At 38.9% G+C, this 25,980-nt stretch overlaps 1 protein-coding gene across 1 annotated transcript in view; it reads right to left on the bottom strand.

The window, feature by feature from the left end:
• LOC126335530 (hexosaminidase D-like) overlaps positions 1-25,980 on the bottom strand; it is a 220,891-nt gene that overhangs the window by 93,861 nt on the left and 101,050 nt on the right. The window contains exons 6-7 of the mRNA XM_049998898.1: positions 20,145-20,219; positions 9,251-9,446 (exon numbers count right to left, since the gene is read on the bottom strand). Coding sequence (XP_049854855.1) covers positions 9,251-9,446; positions 20,145-20,219 — 271 coding nt within the window. The remainder of the gene's footprint in view (positions 1-9,250; positions 9,447-20,144; positions 20,220-25,980) is intronic.

The raw sequence follows: 25,980 nt of genomic DNA, 5'->3' as shown, positions 1-25,980 counted from the left end.
TCCTACCTTTTTTAATATTTCTATTTACGGCTGAAATCATCGATGCAGTAACCGCTTAATGATTGCTGATTCCCTGTTCTGCATTAACTGATTCAAATAGTTCGGGTCTGTTTGTCACCAGAAGGTCTAATATGTTATCGCCATGAGTCGGTTCTCTGTTTAACTGCTCAAGGTAGTTTTCAGATAAAGCACTTAAAAATATTTCACTGGATTCTTTGTCCCTGCCATCCGTTATGAACGTTTGACTCTCCCAGTCTATATCCGGCAAATTAAAATCTCCACCCAGAACTATAACATGTTGGGGAAATCTACTCGAAATATTTTCCAATTATTCTTCATGTGCTGAGCCACAACAGCTGCTGAGCCCGGGGGCCTATAGATATATCCAATTACCATGTCTGAGCCTGCTTTAACCAAGACCTTCACCCAAATCATTTCACAATTCGAATCTCCATCAATTTCCTTCGATACTATTGCACTTCTTATCGCTATAAACACGCCTCCCCCTTCAGTGTCCAGCCTGTCTCTGGGGTATACATTCCAATTCTTCGCTGTAACTATGCCAGTTTTCACAAAGCCTACCAAATAGTTCATTAATTGACAGAGAAAAACATCAAATTAATGTCTAATTGTCTGTATTCATCTTATTTGTCACCTAATGATTTCTCTTTTTTCCCTGATGTCAAATAAAAAATGCATAAACAGTGGTTTTGATCACTTCAAGAAGCTGTTGAAGCCTTTCAAAACTATGTTTTTGAAGAGCCAACATCAGAGTGGAAAAAATGTCCCGGAATTGGTTTTAACTTAGGCAAAATTGTGTAAATATTAAAGGTGAATATTTCAAGAAGCAAGAAAATAATTTGTACAAAAATAATGTTTTGTGTAACTGTTTTCCATTAAAAAAAACTTAACTGGTGGCCTTCCGAGGACACAGAGATCTGGACTCAAGTTCTGATAAGGAACATAGTTTTTGTCAGTTGGGAAGCTCGACTATAGCTAAATTACATGCTGATGAGTACAGATGCTTGCATAACACTGAAATGCAAGCACAAATTTTTTGTTATCTTGGTCTGGTCTGGTGAACACTTTCCAAAATGTAACACAGAAGGCTGGACTCAACTTTAAACTCTTTAGTGAAGCATTTGTCACTACTGACACAACAGACAGAGTAAAACTGTGTGCTTGACTGACACATGATCTGTGTCCTTTACATTTCCAGAACCTATTTCAAACAACTGAGCTACAGAGTATGGCTACCAATCCAATTCATTGCTGTAGCTTTTCACTGCTTCTTTACCAGACCATGCTTTTAAGATTTCCCTTCCTTATGCTGTTTTTCTTCAATCTGCAGCTTAATTTTACATGTACTATGTTTACTATTATTTAATATAACTTTTCTCCACTTCTCCAACCATCAGCACAGGTTCAAGATATATTGCTATTGTGAAACACAGATTGCACTTTTTATATTATACGTAGGAAATAGCAAATGCAAGTGAAAGAGCAGATTCCTTCTTCCTAAATTTCTGAAGATTATCAAATTGTCAACTGATAAGTAATATATAACTACGTGAAGTATTTTGTCATGTGTGTGACAGGCTCACAGAATTTTCAACTATATGGTTAGAGGCGCTATTATATTGCTCAATGCTGATGCAGTTGTTTACAAGAGGATATCATCACTGGATGGTTGTTAGGAAATGAATAACTCAAAGATTATTGGTGTGCAGAATGGCAGCTCCTTTTAAAATTCATTAGGTGCAGAATAATGCTTATACACAAGACAAAGAATACAGTAGTATCCCATTACATTGTCAGTTGTCAGCCTTTGGAGTTTGCCATATAGTACAAGCAACGGTAATATCACTTGCAATGAACACAGGAAATCAGTTATGTAGCAGGGGAATGGAATACTTAGATTTGTTGGAAGGATACTTAAAACTGCAGTGGATGCATATGAGACGTCAGTTCAAGTTATTTTAGAATGCAGTTCAAATGTTTAACTGCCTCATCAAGCATACTTAACAATAGGTGTAAGGGGAACTATGGGGCATCCACAGACATTTTTGCAAAATGAGGGAGTTTGGGGGTGGGACGTACTTTCTGGAGGTAAATTACAGTTCTATCTAAAAATCAAACATGCTGTTAGCATACAAGTACACTTACAACACCATCCTTCTAACATTAACATTGCTATTTATGATGCTTTTCTTTAGCTTAATTTCCTTGAATCATACCAGTAAACGGAAACAGTATTCAAGAAAATGATTCACAAATTGGGAAACGAAGCTATAAAACACGAGTGAGGATCAGAAAGTAATGCACAATAATTTTTTTCCCTTCTGGTATTGCAGTTGGAATGTTGAAATATCATGACGGTACAGTTTGAAGTTTGCACTACAGAGGATATTTTATTTTCACGTGCAGCTCTAGCAATATCTGCCCGAACTATGAAATAAACATGGTGTGCCTGTTATGGTTGTCAGCTCATGAAGAGCATCGAAGTGTAGTTCAACATTTGTGGGCATAAACAGAGTGAAATTCACAGGGATAGAGCTGTCATGTATGGGGACGTGTGTATAGACCATAGCAATGTCTCCAAGATGTGTGAATTCTTCCAAGAGCACAACTTGAACCTTAGTGATTCGTTGTGCTCCAGGTGGCTAGTAACAGCCCCACAGAATTTTGGATGAGCAGTGCATGCAACTGCGAACCTTATTGCAGCAATTCAACATTTCCTATGGCGCGATGTATGACATTGTTCATGACACATTGAAATTTCTTATCATTAGTGCTCACTGGTTGCCTAAGAACCTGACAGACAGCCACAAGGATCAGTGAATGATAACAAAGTTGCATTACTTAGCATGTTAGGAATCATCACCAGTGATGAGTCGTGGGCATACCACTACACGCTCAAAACCAAATAGGCCTCTACTGAGTGCTACTCCCCAGTCTGCTAGGGAAGTGTTTGTGACAGTGTTCTGTGATATGCATGGTGTGTTATTGGTGGACTTTGCTGAACATGGGACCACTGTGAATGCTGCAGCCTACATTAAAACTCTGGATAAGTTCTGTTTAGCCCTTTGTGACAAATGCCACAACATTAATGCTGACAATGCCAACCTTCTCATGACAATGTTTGCCCCATGTTACTGCTCCTGCTCATGAAAAAATCACCAAATTTGGTTGGGAGCCGCTCTAGCACCCACCATACCTTGCACCATTGGCCTTTCATCTGTTTGATCCCGTGAAGAAATTCCTAGCTAGCCAACTCTTTGCAACAGATGCAGAAGTAAAATCAGCACTCCACAGATGGCAATACTCCAACCAAATGGACTTCTACATACAAGGTATATTGAAACTGTTACTACAATGGAAGAAATGTGTTGAGAATGTTGGTGACTATGTACAAAAGTAGGAAAAAGATGTGAGTTCATTTGTGATTTTTTTTTAAATTCATTTTGTTACCTATTAAACTTTTTGGTAATAAAATTATTGTGTATTACTTTCCAATCTTCCCTTGTATTTATATGATAACAATGAATGCAGAAAGAATGGAAAGGAATAGATGGTAATTCGTGGCTTACAGACTGACAATGCACTGTGGTAATCCAATGGCAAAAGATGAAAATTTGTTCCAGACCAGGACTAGAACCTGGATTTACCACTTCTCATGAGTGGTTGCCTTAACCTTTGTGGCCATCCAGACACGGTCCCTGACCAATTCAAATTTCCAACATGTCACACACTGCAGTGCACCATTCCTCAACCATTAACCCCCTACTACCAATAAAACAGACACCACTCAAATACATACATTTCTAGAAAATATTCACAAAGGATATTTGTATTTGTATACCAGTGTGGTTGGGGTGATACTAAAAAATAAAGTTGAAATATGAAATGTCAGAAGAGCTGAGACAATTCTGCTGGATATTACTAAAAATAACAAATAATGAAGTGCCTCTGATTAGTCCTCAAAAGTAGATAAACAGGAAATAAAACTTCAAAAAATGGTTACTGAACTTGAAAGACACCTATAAGGTGTTTGATAAATACATTCACAAACTTCAGGGAACACATTTCTCACTCCAAAAGAAGAAAAAGAACTAGAAGAAGAAGAAGAAAAAGAAGAAAAAGAAGAAAAAGGTTAGAAATATATGTCAAAAAATCATTTGTTTTATGAGTACAATCAATATTTAAAATTATTGCTTACAAAGTGTAATGCAACAACTGAAGTGTGTAAAATTCGTTTTGTTAGGAAATCTTGTGATAATATTTTTTTAAAAAGTCAACCTGCTGATGCATTCATTGTATTTGATATTGTTTAAATTTGTGGTTAATGTGTCTTAAATATTCCACACATGTAGTAGCAATGTGTTACTATATCTTATAAGCTTTCTAATTAACTGTGGCAGAGCATTAAATTTATGGGCAGATAAATTTCATTTTCATGTGTTGTGACATGAATGGTAACAGAGATGTAGCTGTACTAAAACTAAAACCAAACTCCGTCTGAACAGGCCTTAGAAGGCCCAACAGTACTGAATGACTGCTACTTCTCATACGACTAGCTCCTCAACTGTCCTCACAAGGGCTGAGTGTACCCCAGTTGCCAACAGTGCTTGGCAGACCTCAGACCTGGATGGTCACACATCCAAGTACTAGCCAAGCCCAACAGCACTTAATTTCAGTGATCTGATGGGAACTGGTATTACCACTGCAGCAAAACCATTGATTCATGTGGCTGTACAGTAACATAAAAATGTGTTTCCAGATAAAATGCAGCTGAGCTGTCTAATCTTTGCTACTGTTCAATTCTGCATTGCTGAGAGAGGATCCGTTGCACAACAAATAGTGGATTGAGTATGACAGATTGTTTGTATGCCTGACCAAAAAGAATACACGGTGCATTCTGTAGATGAAGATCATAATCCATTCACATGTCATTGTAGCATGTGATACATGTTGTAGTATCACATGGAGAGCACCCCCAACACAACCATACGATCTTGAACATTTGCTGAACATGAGAAAATTTTTGATTTATGATTTGCTGCTCACATTGTTAATCTGTTGCTTATCCCATCTTGTTTGTAGAAGAGACAGCATTTGGAGGGAATGGAATGGTAAATTTTCACAGTCAGTTTCGGTGGGTGAATATAAAATCTTCATTGTATAATTCAGGCTCGAAATGATCATCAGTTTAACATTAATGTGCGGTCTGAAAAGATGACTGTTAGGTTCATTTCGTTTAGCTTGTCAGACAGATACTGTACACAAGGACTTTGTTGAATGCACTTTTTTGAGATATTTCACGGATGAGTCCCTAAAAATAGGAGGAAACATATGGTTTATTCATAATGGGTAGGAACAGGAAAAATTCGCATTTTTCGATAAGTGCGAATTACTTAATAGATGCTAGGTCACACCTAATTGTATCCACATGAGCTATTTTATCAGAGATGGTTTGAAACCATTTTATTTTCTGCATATTAATATCGAAAATGCAACCAATTTTCTGTTACTAATTGCACATCATCTGGCGAAGCCTAGCAGGAAAAGATAATGTAGACAAGAACCTGCTTGTCAAATGAAAAGTGTACGAACTACGAACGCAACGATGTATCAATGCACAGAATGATTTGGCGCAATGCCAATTGTGAACGGTTGAATGGCGTAGTTAAGATACACGCCATGTAACGCAACGTTCGAATGATGATATCATGCGAAAACTTTTGACGTGGCAAATTATGTGGCGAATGTTTTGAACTGTGGTCGCATCGAATACAGCTAGAAGTTGTGCCTGAACTATGTCGTTAACAACACTCTTCTAACTTCAATACGCAATTGCGCTGTAGCCGTACCCAAATGCCTTGTGTATTGCGTTGCTCGTTGTTTTCTTTCCGCATTTTGAAAACAAGTGAAGCGACTTCTGGTCCATCACAAATTTCAACCGCCCTTCTTACAACACCAGAAGAGATCGACGACCCCTTGAGAATGCATCAGTGCCGTTTTAGGCCGCTGCTCTGCTATAGTGAAGCGGGGCTTGTTTCCGTGCACCTCTACTGTGCCGTCTGGCGGTCAAATTTCTAGTTTGTTTACACTCGTGGCTACCTACCACTATTACCAATAGTGCCCGCACTTGCACATAGTGACTGGAAAATGAAATCTGTAACTTTTTTCGACTGCGTTGAAATTCTTTCCCTAATGTAAAAATCGAATTACCGTAAGTTCGGCTCTACTCCTACACTAATTACGTACCTTCTCAGTTCAATTTATAGCGTTGTCAAGTATGAGTCGCAAAGCTATGAATGCCCACAGAAGGTCTTAATTAATAGTCTGCAGATTTAGTAACATCAAATCTGGGGTGGGGAGAAAGACAACTAAAGTGCAGAAACACCTTAATTCGGCGATGCTTCAGTTCACTGTCGGGAAAATGCTGCTGCTTTTCTACAGAACAAACATTACTGAAAGCTGAAATACAGCCAAACCAAGAGAACAAAGGCCATTTTGGCACAAAAGTCGTTGAAGTTTTTGCAAAACCAAACAATCCAATCCAAATTTTCCCAATCCCCACTTTTTTCAACAGTCAGTTTCAAACATCTAATACTTTGTTCCTCTTCACTCAAGTAGCACGATAACATTTTGTATTAGCACATCTAATCACTTACAAACACAAAAAAGATGCGAATTTTGCCAAAAGCAGATGCAAACAGATAAATGTGAATTTTGCCAAAAACAGAGGCTCCGTTTTCTGTCCCTAATAATGGGACTCATCCGCATTTCAATCATACTGCTCGCGATGCACTACATGGTATTACTGAAGACAAATGGATAGAATGGGAGGGCCAGTTCCACAGCCAGGGCATTCCCAAAAGTTCAGTCCTTTGTCATGTGAGCTGTGGAACCACCCAGGTCAATGTCATGTGACTAGGGCCTTCCATTGGGTAGACCGTTCGCCAGGTGCAAGTCTTTCGATTGGACGCCACTTTGGCGACTTGCGCCTCGATGGAGATGAAATGATGATTAGGACAACACAACACCCATTCCCTGAGTCGAGAAAATCTCCAACCAAGCCGGGAATCGAACCCGGGCCCTTAGGATTGACATTCTGTTGCGCTGATCACTCAGCTACCGGGGGTGGACACCCAAGTCAATTGGTTCATGGAACAGACATTCTTCATATGGAGATGATTAATTAAAAAGTAATGAAAGTCTTCAAAACTATTTCCCACTTGTGAAATTTGAAATATGTTCTTAAAAACTCAAATATGAAGGCTTTTCAGATATACCTTTATATGATTCTTTTTCCTTTTTCAGTCAGAAACACCCTCCTCCCCACTGAACTGTTGAACTTTTGTAAAAATATTTGTCACATCCAGAACAGCTCCTTCTTTCCTTGCAAAAATTCAAATATGACCGTATTAATACATTTACACATTAGTCCCAAGATTTCTGTTTTTTCACATTGAACGACTTAGTTTAAAGTGGAACAAATGTGTGCTAAAAGATGCATACTTTAGGTTGGTGATGTAAAGTGTAATTCAGCTCTATAATACATCCATACTGCTGGCCATTAGAATTGCAGTATCACGGCGACGGTATACACGACTACCAAATTGCCACGAAGTGTACTACATATATATGATTAGCATTTCAATGCAATTGCACACAATAGGTATATATATACTACATATAAGGAACAATTACACAGCAGGTATCTCATTAAAAATCACATTTTAAAGTTGTCTGCTTGATAGGTCACGTTATGCTTCATGTAAGAATGACAAACGCCTGTCAGCAACTCTTGGGACAGCAGCAGGACCACGAGCTGTTGAGATGGAAGATTTTTTCCCCACAATATTGGTGCGCGTGTTGTCAGCACTCATGACTGTCATGCGAATATGAACTCTCAAAGGACCCATGTGACTAGTACCCAAGAGGCCAGTTTAGGAAAGAAATTAAACAGCACAATTCTAGCATAATGGATCACCAATCACAGCTGTCAATTATAAATTTTCACCAATCACCAGAAATTTTATCTCCACCAAGTTGTATCTCAGTCCTAGGTAATTGCATTGATGAATTAAAGTCACCCAACCCAGTTGACATAATCTGCCTCTCTGAACACCATGTGACCAGTGGTATAGGTACTAGGCCTAAGCACAATGAGAAACTCAGGCAGGAGAGCACTGCAAATGTGAGAGTAAGGAAAGGTTCTCATAAAAGTATAATTAAAAATAATGTAACTATATTTCATCAAAATATTGGGAGTTTGAAGAATAAAATAGATGAGCTTCTGGTTTGTTTAGAAGATTTAGAATCTGAGGATGAAATCGATATACTATGTCTGTCTGAGCATCACATTGTTACTGATATGGATAAGGTAAATGTAAGTGGATATAAGCTCTCTGCACATGTAATTAGAGAAAATATGGAGAAAGGAGGAGTTGCCATATATGTCAAAAGTTATCTTAGTGCAAAAAGTATAGAAACAAAAAAGTTTTGTGTAGAGAAACATAAAGGAAGCATGTGCCTGTGAGCTTAAATTAAATAAAGGCAAATTTATAATTGTAACTGTATATAGGTCCCCATCGGGAAATTTTCATCTATTTCTGAAAAATTTGTGCTATCTGTCAGACAGGGGGAAGCAAATTATTATTTGTGGAACCTTCACAAAAAAACCTTAACTTGCAAGAATTGATTTCCCTCTATCTCAATTTCCTGATAAATCATATGCATATAAATAAAAATACTAGAATTAAAAAAAGGGGGTTGAAGGAGTCAGGAAAAAGAAAATGAGTGATAGGGGGTGGAGAAGGGGCAGAAATACCTAACCGGACAAAGGAGAGTAATCTGTTAGTGATACAACAATAACTCTATGATCAAGCCCAAGTGATCATTTTCAGATGGCTGACTGTTGCATTATCCTCTGGTAACATTTTCCTTAATGGTATTTAACAGTAATATGATGATCAGTTTAATTACTTGTGATACTGAATTAAGCAATTTTGGTTGGTGATAATATTTCTCAGTCTGGAAGATAACACAGCACAATGCACTCATTCAAAGTAACATAAATAACTGGCAGAATAGACGAAGGATTTTGTACATTACTTTCTTAATTCAGATATTTTGTATTTTTTAAAAAAAATCCTAATTAACTACATTCATATGACCAGAATCTTTGTGGAACAATGAATATATGCAACCATTCACAAATTTATGTAAAATGTAAACATACCTAGACCAGCCCGTGAGAGCAACACCACGAAAGTTGGGAAATTTGTTGACAATCTGGCTGAGCACAGTAAGCCACTGTTCGTGATTGCTGATATGGTGCTGTATTACTGGCAGATTTTGTGAGCTACCTGTTGCTCCTTTGAAAGCTGTTGCTACCCATAAGGTGTTGAAGACACTTGCGTATCTTTCCCACATATCTGAAATAAATTTTTCTGGGTGCTATAGTTGCAAACAAATTACACAATATTTTACTTAACACTGGCATTCATCATATTCATGCACTTAAATCAATCACCCATGTTATTATAAACCAACATACAGCCACTCCATTGCATTCTTTTTTTTTCCAACATTTTTCTTTGTACACAAATTATTGAAAACTATAATTCCCTTCATTATGTGGGGGGTGGGGGAGGGAGAAGAGTTCTGCCAGCAGAACATACTTCTATGTTGTCTGAGAGTAAAGCAAATATCAATGAATAATGCAGGCACATTATTTGGAATTTCACACAATGAAGAAAGAAAAAGCAGAACCATGAAAGAGTGAAATCAGAGCTTCCTCCAGACAGGCTTTCACTCTTTCTTAAAGATCACAAATGTTTATTATCTTTTCTTCATTAACTTGCATCTTATCTCAGTACTGCCGCTAGCCCATAAATATTAAATGCTTAGTTAGAAACACAGTCCATGTTGCAAAATTATTAAGATACTATCTCTTGTTGTCTGCGGATTACTTAATATTAGCTAATGGAACAATAGTATTTACACTGGTCTAGCACCTGATAATGGACATTTGTTGATGACTTATTAAAGTTGCCCATCATAGATATAGATTTTTTTGTGGAATGTAGCATAGTTCTGTGTAAGTACTATGTTTGGTAATACATCAAAAGCAATAAAATGTTACTATCTCCCCTCCCTATAATCCTTTCTTCACTGAAGATAGGCCTTTGGTATACAATAATTATTAAACAGAATGCAGTTCATAAGTAAAAAGCTACATTATAACAAATTTTGAAGACAGTTACCACTTGTAAAACTTTAGTTATCTGCTGAGTATTGTAGTGTAGTATGCCCATTAGTTCTAGTCTTCCTGTTGATAAGTGCAAGTTGAAGTGGATTGTAATTGGAGCCTATTGCACTTTTTTATAAATAATTTCCATCTATTTTATTCTATCAATGATAATACAGGGTTATTCTAAATGATGGACCCATTTTCAAAACTTTGTATTTATTCAAGTACAAATCCACAATGAACTAGTTTTATACCAATGAAAAGTGGAAGTTTCAAAGTTTTTTTTTTCTTACTGTTTGATATCAATTTAATAAATGTAATAATTTGTAATTACCTAGTTTTCATGATAAGAAATGTGATAAATGTTATAAATGTTCAATATTGATGCGTTAACCAAACTCGTCCCACATGCGCGAAAGTGTATCTGCTGTTACTGGGTGCACAGCGGCAGTGATCTGGTTCCGAAGCTCATTCAGAGTGGTTGGTAGAGGTGGGATGTAAACAGCTTCCTTTACATAATCCCATAAGAAATAGTTGCGGAGTGTTAGATCCGGAGATCTTGGTGGACAGAAGTGCAGAGGCAGGTCCTCACGTCCCCTACGACTAATCCAGCACTGAGGAAAGAAGTCATTCATAAAGCCTTTTACGTCACAGTGTCAATGGGGCAGAGCTCCATCCTGTTGGGAATTGTGCATAACTTGAAAGAACAGCCATTGTTCCAACATGTCCAGGTACGTGATTCCCGTTACAGTTCTTTCTGCAAAGAAAAATGGTCCGTGGGTTACAGCACAGAATACATTGATCTTCAGTGAGTCTCTTTCATGTTGCAATGGTGAATGTGGATTTTCCAAACCACATATGTGAACAATGCATCTGTTGACTTTTCCACTAAGGAGGAACGTCACTTTATTGCTAAAAATTACATGCTGTAAAAATGTGTCATGCTCCTTCTTTGCTAGCACATAACCACAAAATGTGAGATGCCTCTGTTTGTCAATGGGGTTGACAGCTTGCACAAGTTGTAGTTGATGTGTCTTGTACAGCAAACACCATCTCCGAACTTTCCATAAACTTGGTTGGGGTATTCCAAGTTTTCGACTGGCTCTATTGGTAGACCACAACTTGACTACTGCTTTTGCAAGTTGTTGTTGTGGTCTTCAGTCCGGAGACTGGTTTGATGCAGCTCTCCATGCTACTCTATCCAGTGCAAGCTTCTTCATCTCCCAGTACCTACTGCAACCTACATACTTCTGAATCTGCTTAGTGTATTCATCTCTTGGTCTCCCTCTATTATTTTTACCCTCCACACTGCCCTCCAATACTAAATTGGTGATCCCTTGATGCCTAAGAACATGTCCTACCAACAGATCCCGTCTTCTGGCCAAGTTGTGCCACAAACTTCTCTTCTCCCCAATCCTATTCAATACTTCCTCATTAGTTATGTGATCTACCCATTTAATCTTCAGCATTCTTCTGTAGCACCACATTTCGAAAGCTTCTATTCTCTTCTTGTCCAAACTAATTATCATCCATGTTTCACTTCCATACATGGCTACACTCCATACAAATACTTTCAGAAATGACTTCCTGACACTTAAATCTATACTCGATGTTAACAAATTCCTCTTCTTCAGAAACACTTTCCTTGCCATTGCTAGTCTACATTTTATATCCTCTCTACTTCGACCATCATCAGTTATTTTGCTCCCCAAATAGCAAAACTCCTTTACTACTTTAAGTGTCTCATTTCCTAATCTAATTCCTTCAGCATCACCCAACTTAATTCGACTACATTCCATTGTCCTCGTTTTGCTTTTGTTGATGTTCATTTTATATCCTCCTTTCAAGACACTATCCATTCCGTTCAACTGCTCTTCCAAGTTCTTTGCTGTCTCTGACAGAATTACGATGTCATCGGCGAACCTCAAAGTTTTTATTTCTTCTCCATGAATTTTAATACCTACTCTGAATTTTTCTTTTGTTTCCTTTACTGCTTTTGCAAGTAGGTGGTTGAATACTGAGTCGGGTACGAAATGCCCGGTGCACTGCAATTTGCGACTCACTTTTCACGAACTCTAGATAGCAGAAAACCTTATGCTCCACAGTCACCATCTCTCTCACAACTGACAGTGAAACAGAATGCCCAGCCCTACTGCCGCACAAACTCCACTGCCAGCTTCTGAAACCATCACCGCTCGCCCGCCAGTACTCACTAATACCTTTGAAACTTCCTCTTTTCATTGGTATAAAGCTTGTTCATTTGTACTTGAATTTTTGAAAAGGGTCCATCATTTAGAATAACCCTGTACATAGGTAGTAGAAACCCACAAACTCTGAGCAACACATAGTGGTGATACATATGTCCAAAGTGAAAATCATCTACTTGAGTTCAAGTCCACAGCAAAGTATTTTGTCAGATTGTTCCTTATTCATGCACAGGTCATTGTAGTAGAGAGTTTGTGGAAACAATTAGAGCAGAAGGTTACCAGTAGATACAAATGACACTTGGTGCAGCTCTGCAGCTGTTAATTTACAACCGCAGTGGATGAGGAACTCTGCTCAGGTGACCCGTAGAATACCACGTGACTGGCAAATGAGGCAAGCTCTGTTCTGCACTGCCTCCTGGCAAGACAGCACCACTTATAACATAGGCATCTCTGGCTACTGATTGCTATCAATGGCCACTGTATACATCAGGTGATCATGGGTTGTTTCCAGGATGGTGAGCATCCAAGGGGTAGCTTTCTCAAAATATCATGCCAACATTAGTGTGTCATGGCAAAAGCATGTGCTGTTATGTGTAACATGCCCATAGTTCAGTGTTTTCAGTGCTTTTCTTGGTCAGCCTGTCTGAGACAGGTATGATGACCTGTGAAAGAGGGCTGTTGGTATGAGTGGTTTGGGCCATGGTTCAAGTGATGACAGGGAATCCGTCTATGGTGTTCTGCAGGTCCTCATCCAGATGAAAACCCATGGCTCAATTTTGTCTAAACCCAAGCCTTTCCTAATTGGTAAATGTGATACCATGTGTATGTTAGCACATTTTCCAGGGTGATTGTCAGAGCCTCTTTTACAATCTGAATAACTCTACTGATCAGCTGTGATAGTCATTGAATTGTAGGATATTGGTTGCTATGAATTCCAGTATACCTGTGCATGAGAACTGTTGCAGAAAATAGTCCAAAGTGTCAACTGCCACAATAAGAAGATGACCTGGTATAGAAGTTGCCAGACTGGTTGCTCAAAGGAACTTGTGTTTTGGAGTTTAAAAGGTATGTTCACAATAATCTGGCCACGTACATGATACACTGTTTCAGTGAAGTTTGTTAAGTGAGTAACGTCAGCGGTCAATAGTATAAATTTAGTGCAGCAAATTTACTTTGCTTAAAAACACTTCCTTTTTCATTAGGTTGGCATGTCAGGGAAGGGCATCACACACTGTAAGATGCTGTTCTGTAAGCATAAGTACTTTCGACTGGAGTACAATAGTCGTGGTCCGATATTAGACGATTCAAAAGTCGAGGACAAAACAGTCACTGCACTTATCAGTCATAGATCTATGATACTGAGAATTGGAAAGGGGGCACATAAGATCTATGATACTGAGAATTGGAAAGGGGGCACATATTACTGTAGAAACAATATGTGTGTGTGTGTGTGTGTGTGTGTGTGTGTGTGTGTGTGTGTGTGTACGGTTATTATGAAAGCAAGAAAAAGTCCATTAAAAATTTATTTTTAGCTTATATTTGAAAGAGTCTTCATGAGATTGGTTTTTGGCAATTTCATTTTTCATCTCAGAAGTGATTTAGTGCCCAAGAGATACCAGTATTTGTGTGCTATGAAGTTCATTTCCTTTGAAGACATTGTGTGGCCTGCCAAGTCATGACTTAATGCATGTCACAGACTGACTGAAAACTGAACAAATTGCACAGCTGAAGTGACAACAGCAGTAATAGCAAAGGCTAGCACACTTATCGTCCTTCATGATGACTTGGCTTGTGACTTCATTCCAAACTGTTTATTGCCACTCAATTCCAGAAAGCAAGGCAATTATCATTACAAAAGAGTGACACAGTTTTTATAAATTGTTTTCCTGATTTTCTTTTCTAAAAATTTCCTTCAAATTCACTGACAGTAATGGACAATGTGACATATCACTGTGTTGTGGTATATAAAGCTCCGACAATGTAGTGGAGGAAGGTGGATATACTTTCTGTGTGAAGATAAATGATCTGCAGGAAAACTTGACATGAATAAGGTGGGATTAATGGGAAATATAAAGCTCTCGTATCAATTAACTGGATATGGTGGCAAGGGATATCTTAATAATGTTTTTCCTGTACCATGCTCAGTCCAATTAGATTGAACTTGGGCCCAGGAGAAAAGTAACATGGCAGGAAACAATACAAAGTTTATCCTGAAATAATTCGAAATGCTGACAAGAGAAGCTACTGAGAAGTTACCCAACACAACCGGCCTCATGTTGTGAGCAATACCAAGATGGATGCTCAGGAAACACAGATCTGCGAAGATTTACTGGAGCTGCTGGAGGCATAAGCCACATTCTTACATGGTTATTTCTGCATGAGTAGTAACTTTATCCACATCACTTACAGCACATGCAATCTTTCAGGCCAAATGACCACTATGTCAGGTCACAGTTCTGCCATTGGATCCTAAAATACAGTACTGAAGATCCAAAGGTCACAGCTTGCATTTCTCTTATGTATGAGCCACGATTTACATTGAGTGAGAGGCCAAATTACCATAATAACCACACCTAGGCAGATGCAAATACTTGAGTGATCATGGAAGCAATGCTGTGGATTTACTTTACTAATAATGTGTGGTCAGAATACTTGAGTGATCATGGAAGCAATTCTGTGGATTTACTTTACTAATAATGTGTGGTCAGAATAATAGGTAACAGTCTCGCATGTCCACACACTGTACTGGATAAGTAACAGGTTCTGTGTATTATCAATATCTTTATGACAAATTACCTGTGCTACTGGAGAACACAATTCTTGTAGAAATACAAAGAATTTAGTTTATGTACAATGGGGCATCAACAAATTTTCTACCACTCATATGACAATGCCTGACACAGACATTTATGACATTTAGTGAGCAATGTATTGCTCGACAAGATCCAGTTGTGTGGCCTCCCTCTTCACTACATTTTAATCCCTTAGATTTCTGGCTAAGGCAAGATTTTACAGCATTGGTGTATTCCACATCCATTGACAATGTGCACACATTACAGAAGCATGTGTGTCTTGTATGTAACCAAATTAGAGCAGGAAAGTTTGTTCTCACAAGTCTGTGATTCTTCAACATGGAGGAAGGATGAATAACAATGAATGGCAACTGCACCAAGCACTTCCCGTAGTGTCAACAGAAGATGTCTATCACAGGACAGAATGGCCCATATATCAACAAATATTTGTTCCTGGACAAAAGAATATAAGGCATAAAATGGTATTTTAAAAGTTCTGTGTAACATTGTCCCCCCCTCCTCCCCCCCACCATGACAATACCAGTTTCTAAATGTACTGCTCTGGTGTTTCTCTGAGGAAAAAGGATTAACAAAGGCAGACACAGTGAAATCACACTACAATGTCAGCATTGGCTCATGAAAAACTGCTACAAAAATTGCTTGTATTTTCACTGTATAAGAGGGTTGGTAAGGTACTTACGGCAGTATAAAACTGTGTGCAGGATCCAGACTCATGCCCAGATCTCTGTCTTTTATCTACAATGCTCTTACCAAATGAGAATCTATGCATCACCCCATGACCTGCCTCACTACTTTAGTTATCCAATAGCTCCATCCCACTTTCAAAATTCTGGAGAGGTCCACCAATACAATTTCTTGGCTACCCCCTCCCCCTTTTCCCTCTCCCAGCTTTCAAAGTGAAAGGATGCTGTGGAGAATATCGGTAGCTAAGACCTGCGGACATGGTTTCTTAACATAAAACAATGTAAAATCCATGAGCTCATTGTTAAGAAGTTAATTTTGGTACTGCATTGCATGAAGTCATGGCTGCTCGTTTTCACACTAGTTGGGAAAATAACAATAAATTACTTTCATGATCAGCCATAAAAGGAGATGAATGCAACATAGAGTCATGATTTTTTTAAGTTATCAATTCTATAGTTATTTTAAACAGAGCACCTTTTATAATCCTGACAAGCAGCACAATAAAAATGGAGATGTTTATTGTGGCTGATGGCCAGGTGACATTGATATGGAGTCCACAGAGATACCTTAACACCACCTTCTTAAAGGAAGCTGAATTTTTAACAATAACAGAAGACTTGTAGTCTCTCTTCATCACTTTATTCTTCAATATTTCATCCAGACTGCTGATGGAATATTTAAACATGCCAAAAAGACTCAAATATATTTTAAGGCAAACAGCGAGGTAAAAAGCTGGTAATGTAGCATTATTCATAGGACAATACAATGAGTCGATAGAAGAATTGTTCTCTCTGCACCACATTTAACAAATCCATTCTTTGGATGAAAGGACATGACATACCACTTCTTGCCCTTGTTAAATGTAAAATAATTAGCCTTAGGTAGTGCAAGTAGAAGTATTTTCACCACAGTGCCATACCTTTACAATAAACTTTACTGAATTGATACAAATGTACTCAAAACTGAAATATCAAATCTATCACTCAATCACTCATGTGAATATGTAAATGCAGAAAAAATCTGAAACTACCAGATTTATCACTCTTACGGAAAGGATAGATTGCTATTCACAGTAAAGATGAAATGTTGAGTTGCACACAGACACAATAAAAATATTGTTACACATTAAGCCTTCACTCAAGGCCTGCATGAAAAGAAAAACATACATGTACTCACACAAGTAAGCATGCCTCTCACATAAATGACAATTATCTCTGGCTGCTCAGGCCAGAATAGAGCTAAAACATAACGTACGAGAGTGACAATCCATAATGGACTGGGGAAGAGGGAGGGATAGCAGGAAATAGTGGAAGAGGAAATAGTGCTTACTGACAGAGGATGCGAGGACTAAAGGTGGCAGACAAGGCTACCCACTAAAGTGTCAGAAGGCTGTGTGGAAGGGAGGGAAGGGAAAAAGGGAGCAGAAGGGAGAGGATCAGAGAAGGGAAAAGATCAATGGGAGCAACAACAAAGAGGAGTGCACAATGTAGGTGAGGAGAAATGAGGTGGGTGGACATGATAGGACGGAGGGGGCAGAAAGTGCTGGATGGAGAGTGTGGTGACAGGATAATTGCCATTTACTCAGTTCAGAAAAGCTGATGGTTTAGGGTAGGGTCCAGATGTTCCAGGCTGTGAAGCAGTCACTTAAGTCAGTCATGTTATGTACAGCTGCATCTTGTGTGACAGGGTGGTCCACTTTGCTCTTGGTGACAGTTTGGCAGTGGCTATTCATAATGGTGGATAGCAGGTTGGTAGTCATACCAATACAAAAATCTGAGCAATGATTCCAGCAGAGCTGGTACATGACATGGCTGGTTTCACAGGTGGCCTGGCCTGTGACACGGTAGGATAAGCGTGTGACAAGAATGGAAAAGGAAGGGCTGTGTGGGTGGAATAGGCTGGTCTTGAATCTGGATCTTCCACAGGGATGTGATTCCTGTGGCAAGTGGTTGGGTTTGAGAGTGGCATATGGATGGACCAGGATGTTTTGGAGGTTAGGTGGGTGATGGAACACCACTTTAGGAGGGACTGGAAGGATCTCAGGTTGTATATACATCAAAACAGAGCAATATAATAGATTATGAGAGCCCTGACAAAGGATGTGGTTCAGTTGTTCCACTCCAAGGTGGTACTGGGTCAAGACAGCAGTACTCCTTCATAGCTGGCTCTTGGGGGTGATTGAAGGATTTGTGTGTGGAGATATGGCATGGGAAGTATGTTTATGAACTGAAGGCCTTTGTGAGACCTTCAGCGTAATGGGAAAGGAAGTTTCCATCACATCTGATACCCAATATCCTTCTTACCCCTCCTAAAGTGATGTTCCATCACCCACTCAACATCCACAACATCCTAGTTCATCCCTATGCCACTCCCAATCCCAAACACTTACAAATGGGAGCATATTCCTGTGGAAGACCCAGGTGCAAGACCTGCCCATTTCACCGATCTGGCACTTTCTATTCCAGTCCTGCCACTGACTTATCTCACCCTATCAGAAAATGAGCCACCAGTGAAAGCAGCCATGTCATATTCCATGTCTGCTGCAATCGCTGATCACCTTTTTATATTGGTATGATTACCAACCAGCTATCCACGAGATTGAATGGCCATGGCCAAACTGTGGCCAAGAGCAAAGTGGACCACCTGTTGCACCACTTCCAGCTGAACATAGCATGCTTGATTTCAATGGTTGCTTTGCAACCCAAGTCATCTGGATCCCCCATCCACTACTAGCTTTTCTGAATTACAAACATCCTTACAACACATTCTCAACTCCTGAAATCATCCTGGCCTCAGTCTCTGGTAACCTAATGTCTTCACATCCTCCACCCAACAGCCCCCCCCCCCTCCATCTGTCCTATCATCTCCTCCCAACTGACATCCCCTCACCCTCATTGTGCACTGCTCTCTGTCAACACACCCACAAATCATTTCCCCTTCTCTGCTTGTCCCATTTCCATTACATTTTTTTCTCTTCCCTCCTCCCCACAGCCTCCTGGGGCTGCACCAGGTAGCCTTACCTGCCACCTTTAATCCCTGCATGCTATAATGAATCACCTTCCTCTAACAATACCTTTTTTTAGGTTAAAATTATCTCAGCTGTTTCATTAAAAGATTTCATATGATTTTGCATACAATGTATTATATTTCAGGCTAAAATGTATAAAAAAGGAATTAATGTGTTACAATCGATATGTACTAACAGTTAAAAATACTCTTCTTTTAAAAATAATTGAAATTACAAAATTTGTGGTGTACTTAAAATTCATATTATTAATTGCACAATCTAACACTAATTATTAAATTTATTTCTCCATTGATTTACAAAATAATGATATATTTTAATGAAGAGTCTTCTTTGGCAAAGAAAGTTTGTAAAGTCTTTTGCTTTGTAAACTCTTTGGAATAAAGTGAGAACCGCAGAATGTAAGTAGTGATGGGCACGCTTCTGATTGAAGACATTTTCTAAGTTTGTCAGCAAAAATGTTATTATTTTTTTCTTTTTTTTAATGTGGAAAATGTAAAAACGGTGTGATATTGACAGATGTGACAACGAATAAAATTCAAGAATAATACAGGCAAATCTTCATCAGTTACTTAGTCATCAGGAACCTACAAAATCGAAATTTCAGCTGCAAGAATGTACCCCTAGACAAGACTTTGAGCCATTGATGACAAAAACAAGAAAATTAAGATCAGTAAAAAGTTATTCCTTTGTATATCTTACACCTCTCGAAGCATTCAAAATTAGTGTAAAGAAAGAGAATTTAATAGTGATGTTTGGGAGAGTAAGATTACAAAGCTCTGCCAGGAAGCACTGTTTCCTCTTCCCCAAATCATACCCTGCCATCCCTCCCTCTTCCCTGCTCCATTATGGATTCTTGCTCTCATTCAACATGTTTCAGTTTCAGACTGGCCTCGTGTGCTTGCTTGTGTGAATGCATGTGTTTTTCTTTTCTGATTGAGGCTTTGAGCCTCTTTTGAGCTTCTTTTGTTATGCCTGTCTGCCAATCAACATGTCATCTTTACTGCAAGTAGCAACCATCCTTTAAATAAATGTTGATATTCCGACCTGGACATTCCACTGTTAGATTTATCACTCTGATGTAAGACTCAAGCATTTAAAATTAGTTCAATAAGTTTATACCAAAAGTACATATATAGTTAAAATCCTACCTGCTGAAAGCTGAAAAGCTTCAGCTGGAAGATAATGCCATACCATTGGCTCCACAAATTTTCCAAGATTGTATTCTGTCAAAAATGAATGGATACACATTAGACACCACAAAATTTACAAATGAGAAATATACAATGGTTAAAATGTTCAGGATGTGAGAAGTATTAGGATTTAATGTTCTGGCGACACTAAGGTCAAATCAGCTGTGTCTTTTCAAATTGACTGTTCCAAAATTTGCTTTAAGTGGTCTAAGAAACCCACAGAAAACCTAAATCAGGATGGCTGTACCTATGTTTGAAGGCACATCCTTCCAAAATTTCCAAAACAAAAACAATTATGGGATCAGTGAAAATATTCAATTAATTCCTGGTACTAATGCTGTATAAGAGATACGTTAGAGTGTAATGTCTCTTTACTATTACAGGAAGCAGAAAAAAACCAACCTAATCACTTGGATACATGATATTTAAATGGGAATCACTCATTAACTGAACCTCAAGATTTAGTGTTAATGTTCATTTTTGGTTTCCCTTAAAGAAGCAACGTGATGCCTGAAAAGCATGATTTAGTGGAATTTTCTGCTTGAAATGCCATTAATAAGATTGAATTTGATGAATTTTTTGTGGTAAACACAGACAGGGTAGTCGAAAATGTAGTTTTCACAACTTTGGACAGTGAGGTATGTTTGAAAAAGATTAGGGCAGGAGCATCTGTAAGGATGTACAGCTAGAGACAATTATTCCCCATCAATTACAGTACAATGGAAAAGTTGATACAATGCAACTATTGGCTATGAGTATTGTAAACTGCAACAAGTCAAAGAATGAAAATGCAAATTGCCTGCATTTAACTCTGAAAGCGTGGAGTTTTTGCATGGTGTATATTGCATTAATAATGTGGTATCACGTTGTATGTGGACACTGGACATTAGGGATGGAGGAACATGAATGGAGCCAGGTTTCACTTTCTGATGACTAACAATAACAAAAATTCCTGGATGCAACAATATCTAAAACAAGGGGAAGACACCAACTCGCTTACAGTGAATCAATGCATAGAGCACAGTAACACAAAATAGAAAACAGCATTCACACAAGATTTCACGTGTTAGCCTCTTTGCTGGCAACAGAACACACATTCACACACACAGACACCCAAATACACACTTCCGTAGCCATGGAAAGTCCTGCCATGGGCACGGAAGTGTGCATTTGGGTGTCTGTGTGGTTGTATGTGTTAATATGTGTACTATTGCTTTAAAGAAGGTAATGCTCAAACACTAGTGTGAAAGCTGTTTTCTGTTATGTATTATGGATCAATCAGCTGTAGGTGAGTGGTTGCCTTTCCCTTGTTTTACATGTTTCTGATGCCCTGACGTGAACACGTTTACGGCTGGAAACAGCATGGAACATGGATGCTTATCTGTGGGGGGAAATATCCTAATACTACGGTAACCAACTGATGGTGTGGGCAAGATTCAGCATTACTACACATACTGCCTAAAATTGTCCTTTCAGAGCTCAAAGGTATATGGACAAAATGCTCCAGATTCTTTTTCTGTTGTATGCTGGTGCTGCTTGTACCTTTTTGGGACAGCAACGTTCATCCCCTTAGCATTCACTCATTGTAAGCTAAAAATTCAGAACACCGCAATCATAGTCCTTAGCATTGAGTGTTCTCATGTCTGAACTGCACAAAGAAGAGATACACTATGTGATCAAAAGTATCCGGACACCCGACTGAAAATGACTTATAAGTTCATGGCGTCCTCCAACAGTAATGCTGGAATTCAATATAGTGTTGAGCCACCCTTAGCCTTGATGACAGCTTCCACTCTTGCAGACATACGTTCAATCAGGTGCTGGGAGGTTTCTTGGGGAATGGCAACCCATTCTTCACAGAGTGCTGCGCTGAGGAGAGGTATCAATGTCGGTCGATGATGCCTGGCATGAAGTTGGCATTTCAAAACATCCCAAAGGTGTTCTGTAGGATTCAGGTCAGGATTATGTGCAGGCCAGGGATGTTATTGTTGTGTAACTACTCTGCCACAGGCAGTGCATTATGAACAGGAGCTTTATCGTGTTGAAAGATGCAGTCACCATCCCCAAATTGCTCTTCAACGGTGGGAAGCAAGAAGGTGCTTAAAACATCAACTGTGATAGTGCCATGCAAAACAACAAGGGGGGCAAGGCACATTCATGAAAAACACGACTACACAATGGTACCACCGCCTCCGAATTTTACTGTTGGCACTACACCCGGTAGCAGATGACATTCACCGGTCATTTGCCATACTCACACCCTGACATCACATCACCACATTGTTCAATCATCCAATGTTTACACTCCTTACACCAAGTGACATGTTATTTGGCATTTACTGGCACGATGTGTGGCTTATGAGCAGCCACTCGACCATGCAATCCATGTTTTCTCACCTCCTACCTAACTGTCATAATACTTGCAGTGGATATCTACATCTACATCTACATCTACATCCGTACTCCGCAAGCCACCTGACGGTGTGTGGCGGAGGGTACCCTGAGTACCTCTATCGGTTCTCCCTTCTATTCCAGTCTCGTATTGTACGTGGAAAGAAGGATTGTCGGTATGCTTCTGTGTGGGCTCTAATCTCTCTGATTTTATCCTCATGGTCTCTTCGCGAGATATACGTAGGAGGGAGCAATATACTGCTTGACTCTTCGGTGAAGGTATGTTCTCGAAACTTCAACAAAAGCCCGTACCGAGCTACTGAGCGTCTCTCCTGCAGAGTCTTCCACTGGAGTTTATCTATCATCTCCGTAACGCTTTCGCAATTACTAAATGATCCTGTAACGAAGCGCGCTGCTCTCCGTTGGATCTTCTCTATCTCTTCTATCAACCCTACCTGGTGCGGATCCCACACTGCTGAGCAGTATTCAAGCATTGGGCGAACAAGCGTACTGTAACCTACTTCCTTTGTTGTCGGATTGCATTTCCTTAGGATTCTTCCAATGAATCTCAGTCTGGCATCTGCTTTACCAACGATCAACTTTATATGATCATTCCATTTTAAATCACTCCTAATGCGTACTCCCAGATAATTTATGGAATTAACTGCTTCCAGTTGCTGACCTGCTATTTTGTAGCTAAATGATAAGGGACCTATCTTTCTATGTATTCGCAGTTTGGAATTCCTGTGTGATGGTCTGGATAGATGTCTGCCTATTACACATTATGACTCTCTTCAACTGTGGGCAGTCTCTGTCATTCAACAGACGAGGTCGGCCTGTACGCTTTTGTGCTGTATGTGTCCCTTCACACTTCCACTTCACTATCACATTGGAAACAGTGGACCTAGGGATGTTTAGGAGCATGGAAGTCTTGCTTACAGATATATGCCACAAGTGACACCCAATCCCCGACCACATTTGAAGTCCATGAGTTCTGTAGAATGCCCCATTCTGCTCTCTCATGATGTCTAATGACTACTGAGGTCACTGATATGGAGTACCTGGCAATAGGTGGCAGCAAAATGCACCTAATATGAAAAAATTATGTTTTTGGGGGTATCCGGATACTTTTGATCACATAGTGTACTTTACATACAAGCCAGATCATTCACTCCAGACTGTACCTGAGCAGAAGACAGCTTCTTTAGTAGTAGCAGAATGCCCCACAGGAACTACACAATAATTTCACTGAAACCATGTTTTTATGGCAACAATATGTCATATTAGTATCAGTATTTATTTCAGATGTTTCTGAAGTATTCCAGTGGTGCTAAAAACTACCCTCACATACCTTAGGTCACACAGGCGATAATTACAGTGTAGTGCAATGTCCTTAAATCATATCTGCCTGTGTATGATTATGTGAAAATCTGTACATACTTCTTAATTGTTTAATGAAAAAAACTGCAGTATACAAACAATTTAGATTTAAGTATAAGAAACACTTGCAATTTATGAATTTCTAAAAGGCATAAAATTTTTATTGTTGCTGTCAAACACAACAACAAGAGCTATTAACAAAATATATGACAGAACAGGAGCTTATAAATTCTAGTTGCCAAAATGGAGGCAACTGGGTCACCACTCATACACACACACATTTTAACAACATATCTGATCTTCTGTTTACTGCAATTCAGAAATTCAAATGAAAGTGAATGACGGGATGTGGTAAGAAGTAGTAAGTACATACATATATTCTGAATGGAAATAACAATCACTGCAAACTCTTAACAAGTCAAGAAATTAGGTAGAGAAAAGCCATGTTCCAACTTTAAGGTTGCATTAATGTGCAACACTGTGGCAGGTTAATACACTACATACAGACAAGTCACTCTGTGGGAGATTTAAATTAAAATTTCCGAAGGTGCTAAATAACACAAAACGCTGTAACATTGAAACTCATTAGGAAATTGGATACTATGCACACTGCTTAAGACAATGTCTAGAGAAGAATGAATATGTTTGATTTGAATATAAAAACACAGCTGATTTTCTCTCACTGGTGTCTGAAACTAATTAAAACTAGTGACATTATGAATTTTTTATGGAAAGATGGAAATAAAAGGTATTGATTTTACAAGGAAACCTATTCAACAATCCCACAATTTTTTTCAGACTGTTCTCAGTTTCCGTGTAATGTTGTTTCACCTTTTGGAGACAGTCCTTAAATATAGCTTCAGGCAATTAGCAAAAGTTGCAGCACTAATTTATGTTCAGTTTTTAAGTTTGTGTAATAATTTATCTTCACAAGACATAAAAGTCAATATAGCTAAGACAGAAATATGCTGTGGGTGAATAGTAGCAGTCACTGTTTGCTTTGTGGAAAAGATTTTAGTAATCATGAGAGCATCCAAAGTTGTGACTATCAACAAATATTCTAGATTTCTTTAAATATTTTCAGACAATAATAATAATTGAAAAATGTCTCAAAAATTTTACATTAACTAACAGAATAACTATGAAAAAAATACTGTATATTGCCAGCATCATGGCAATGATGTTCCAAACTTTACAAGTTTTTCTGGTTTTCAGATTGTTTAAGTTTTTGCTATGTGAGGTTTTGCTCAGTGAATATGTAGTTCCAGTTTTTTTTGTGTTCAGCTGGGTACAATCATTGACACTATTTGAGTTCTTGCCAACAAAACCTGCTGCTGTCTTCAGATGACTATTGAGGACAACTCCGTAGTACACACCTGAAGATGGCAGCAAGCCCCATTGCAGAAAATTATGCAGTATCAATCACTATGCCCTACTAAAAATCTAAGTTTACTGAGCTTTAGATTTCATGTCATATCATGCAATTTGTTATAACCTGCCACCAGTGAACCATATTTTATCTGCATAACTTATGATTAAAAGAAACAACTGACTGAAAAGCAGGAGCTTAAGTTGTCAATAGGCACACACCAAACAAAGGAAACAAGCTAGATGTTGGAGTTATCCTTTGTTGAGCTAGCAGGCACACTCACATACACGCATACACAAACCTTGCCCTTACATGGTGTCAGCTAGACTAACAGCACCAAAGCTATTTTTCAGCCGGAGGACTGGCTGTGGTGAGGTTATTACTGGGTGGGGCAGGCAGAGGGTGAGGGAGGGAGGGAGAAGGACTGGAGATGGGTGGTTAGCAGCTGAGGGAGCAGCCGGTTTGCCAGCTAGGAGTGCAGGAGGGAGGGTGGGAGGTATATGGACTGGCACAATTGTAGTGGCTGATTGTGAGCAGCACATGCTGAAGACAATATGAATTGGGTGGGAGTGACAGGACAGAGGAAGTGTTTGGTGGAGGGTGCGGGGACAATGGGTTACCCAAGACTGACTCCATGACAATTACAAGAGTGGA

Source organism: Schistocerca gregaria, chromosome 2 (genome assembly GCF_023897955.1).
Source record: "Schistocerca gregaria isolate iqSchGreg1 chromosome 2, iqSchGreg1.2, whole genome shotgun sequence".
Taxonomy (NCBI): Eukaryota; Metazoa; Arthropoda; class Insecta; order Orthoptera; family Acrididae; genus Schistocerca; species Schistocerca gregaria.
Note: the sequence above shows the minus strand (reverse complement) of the source record. Positions and strands in the feature narration are given on the sequence as shown.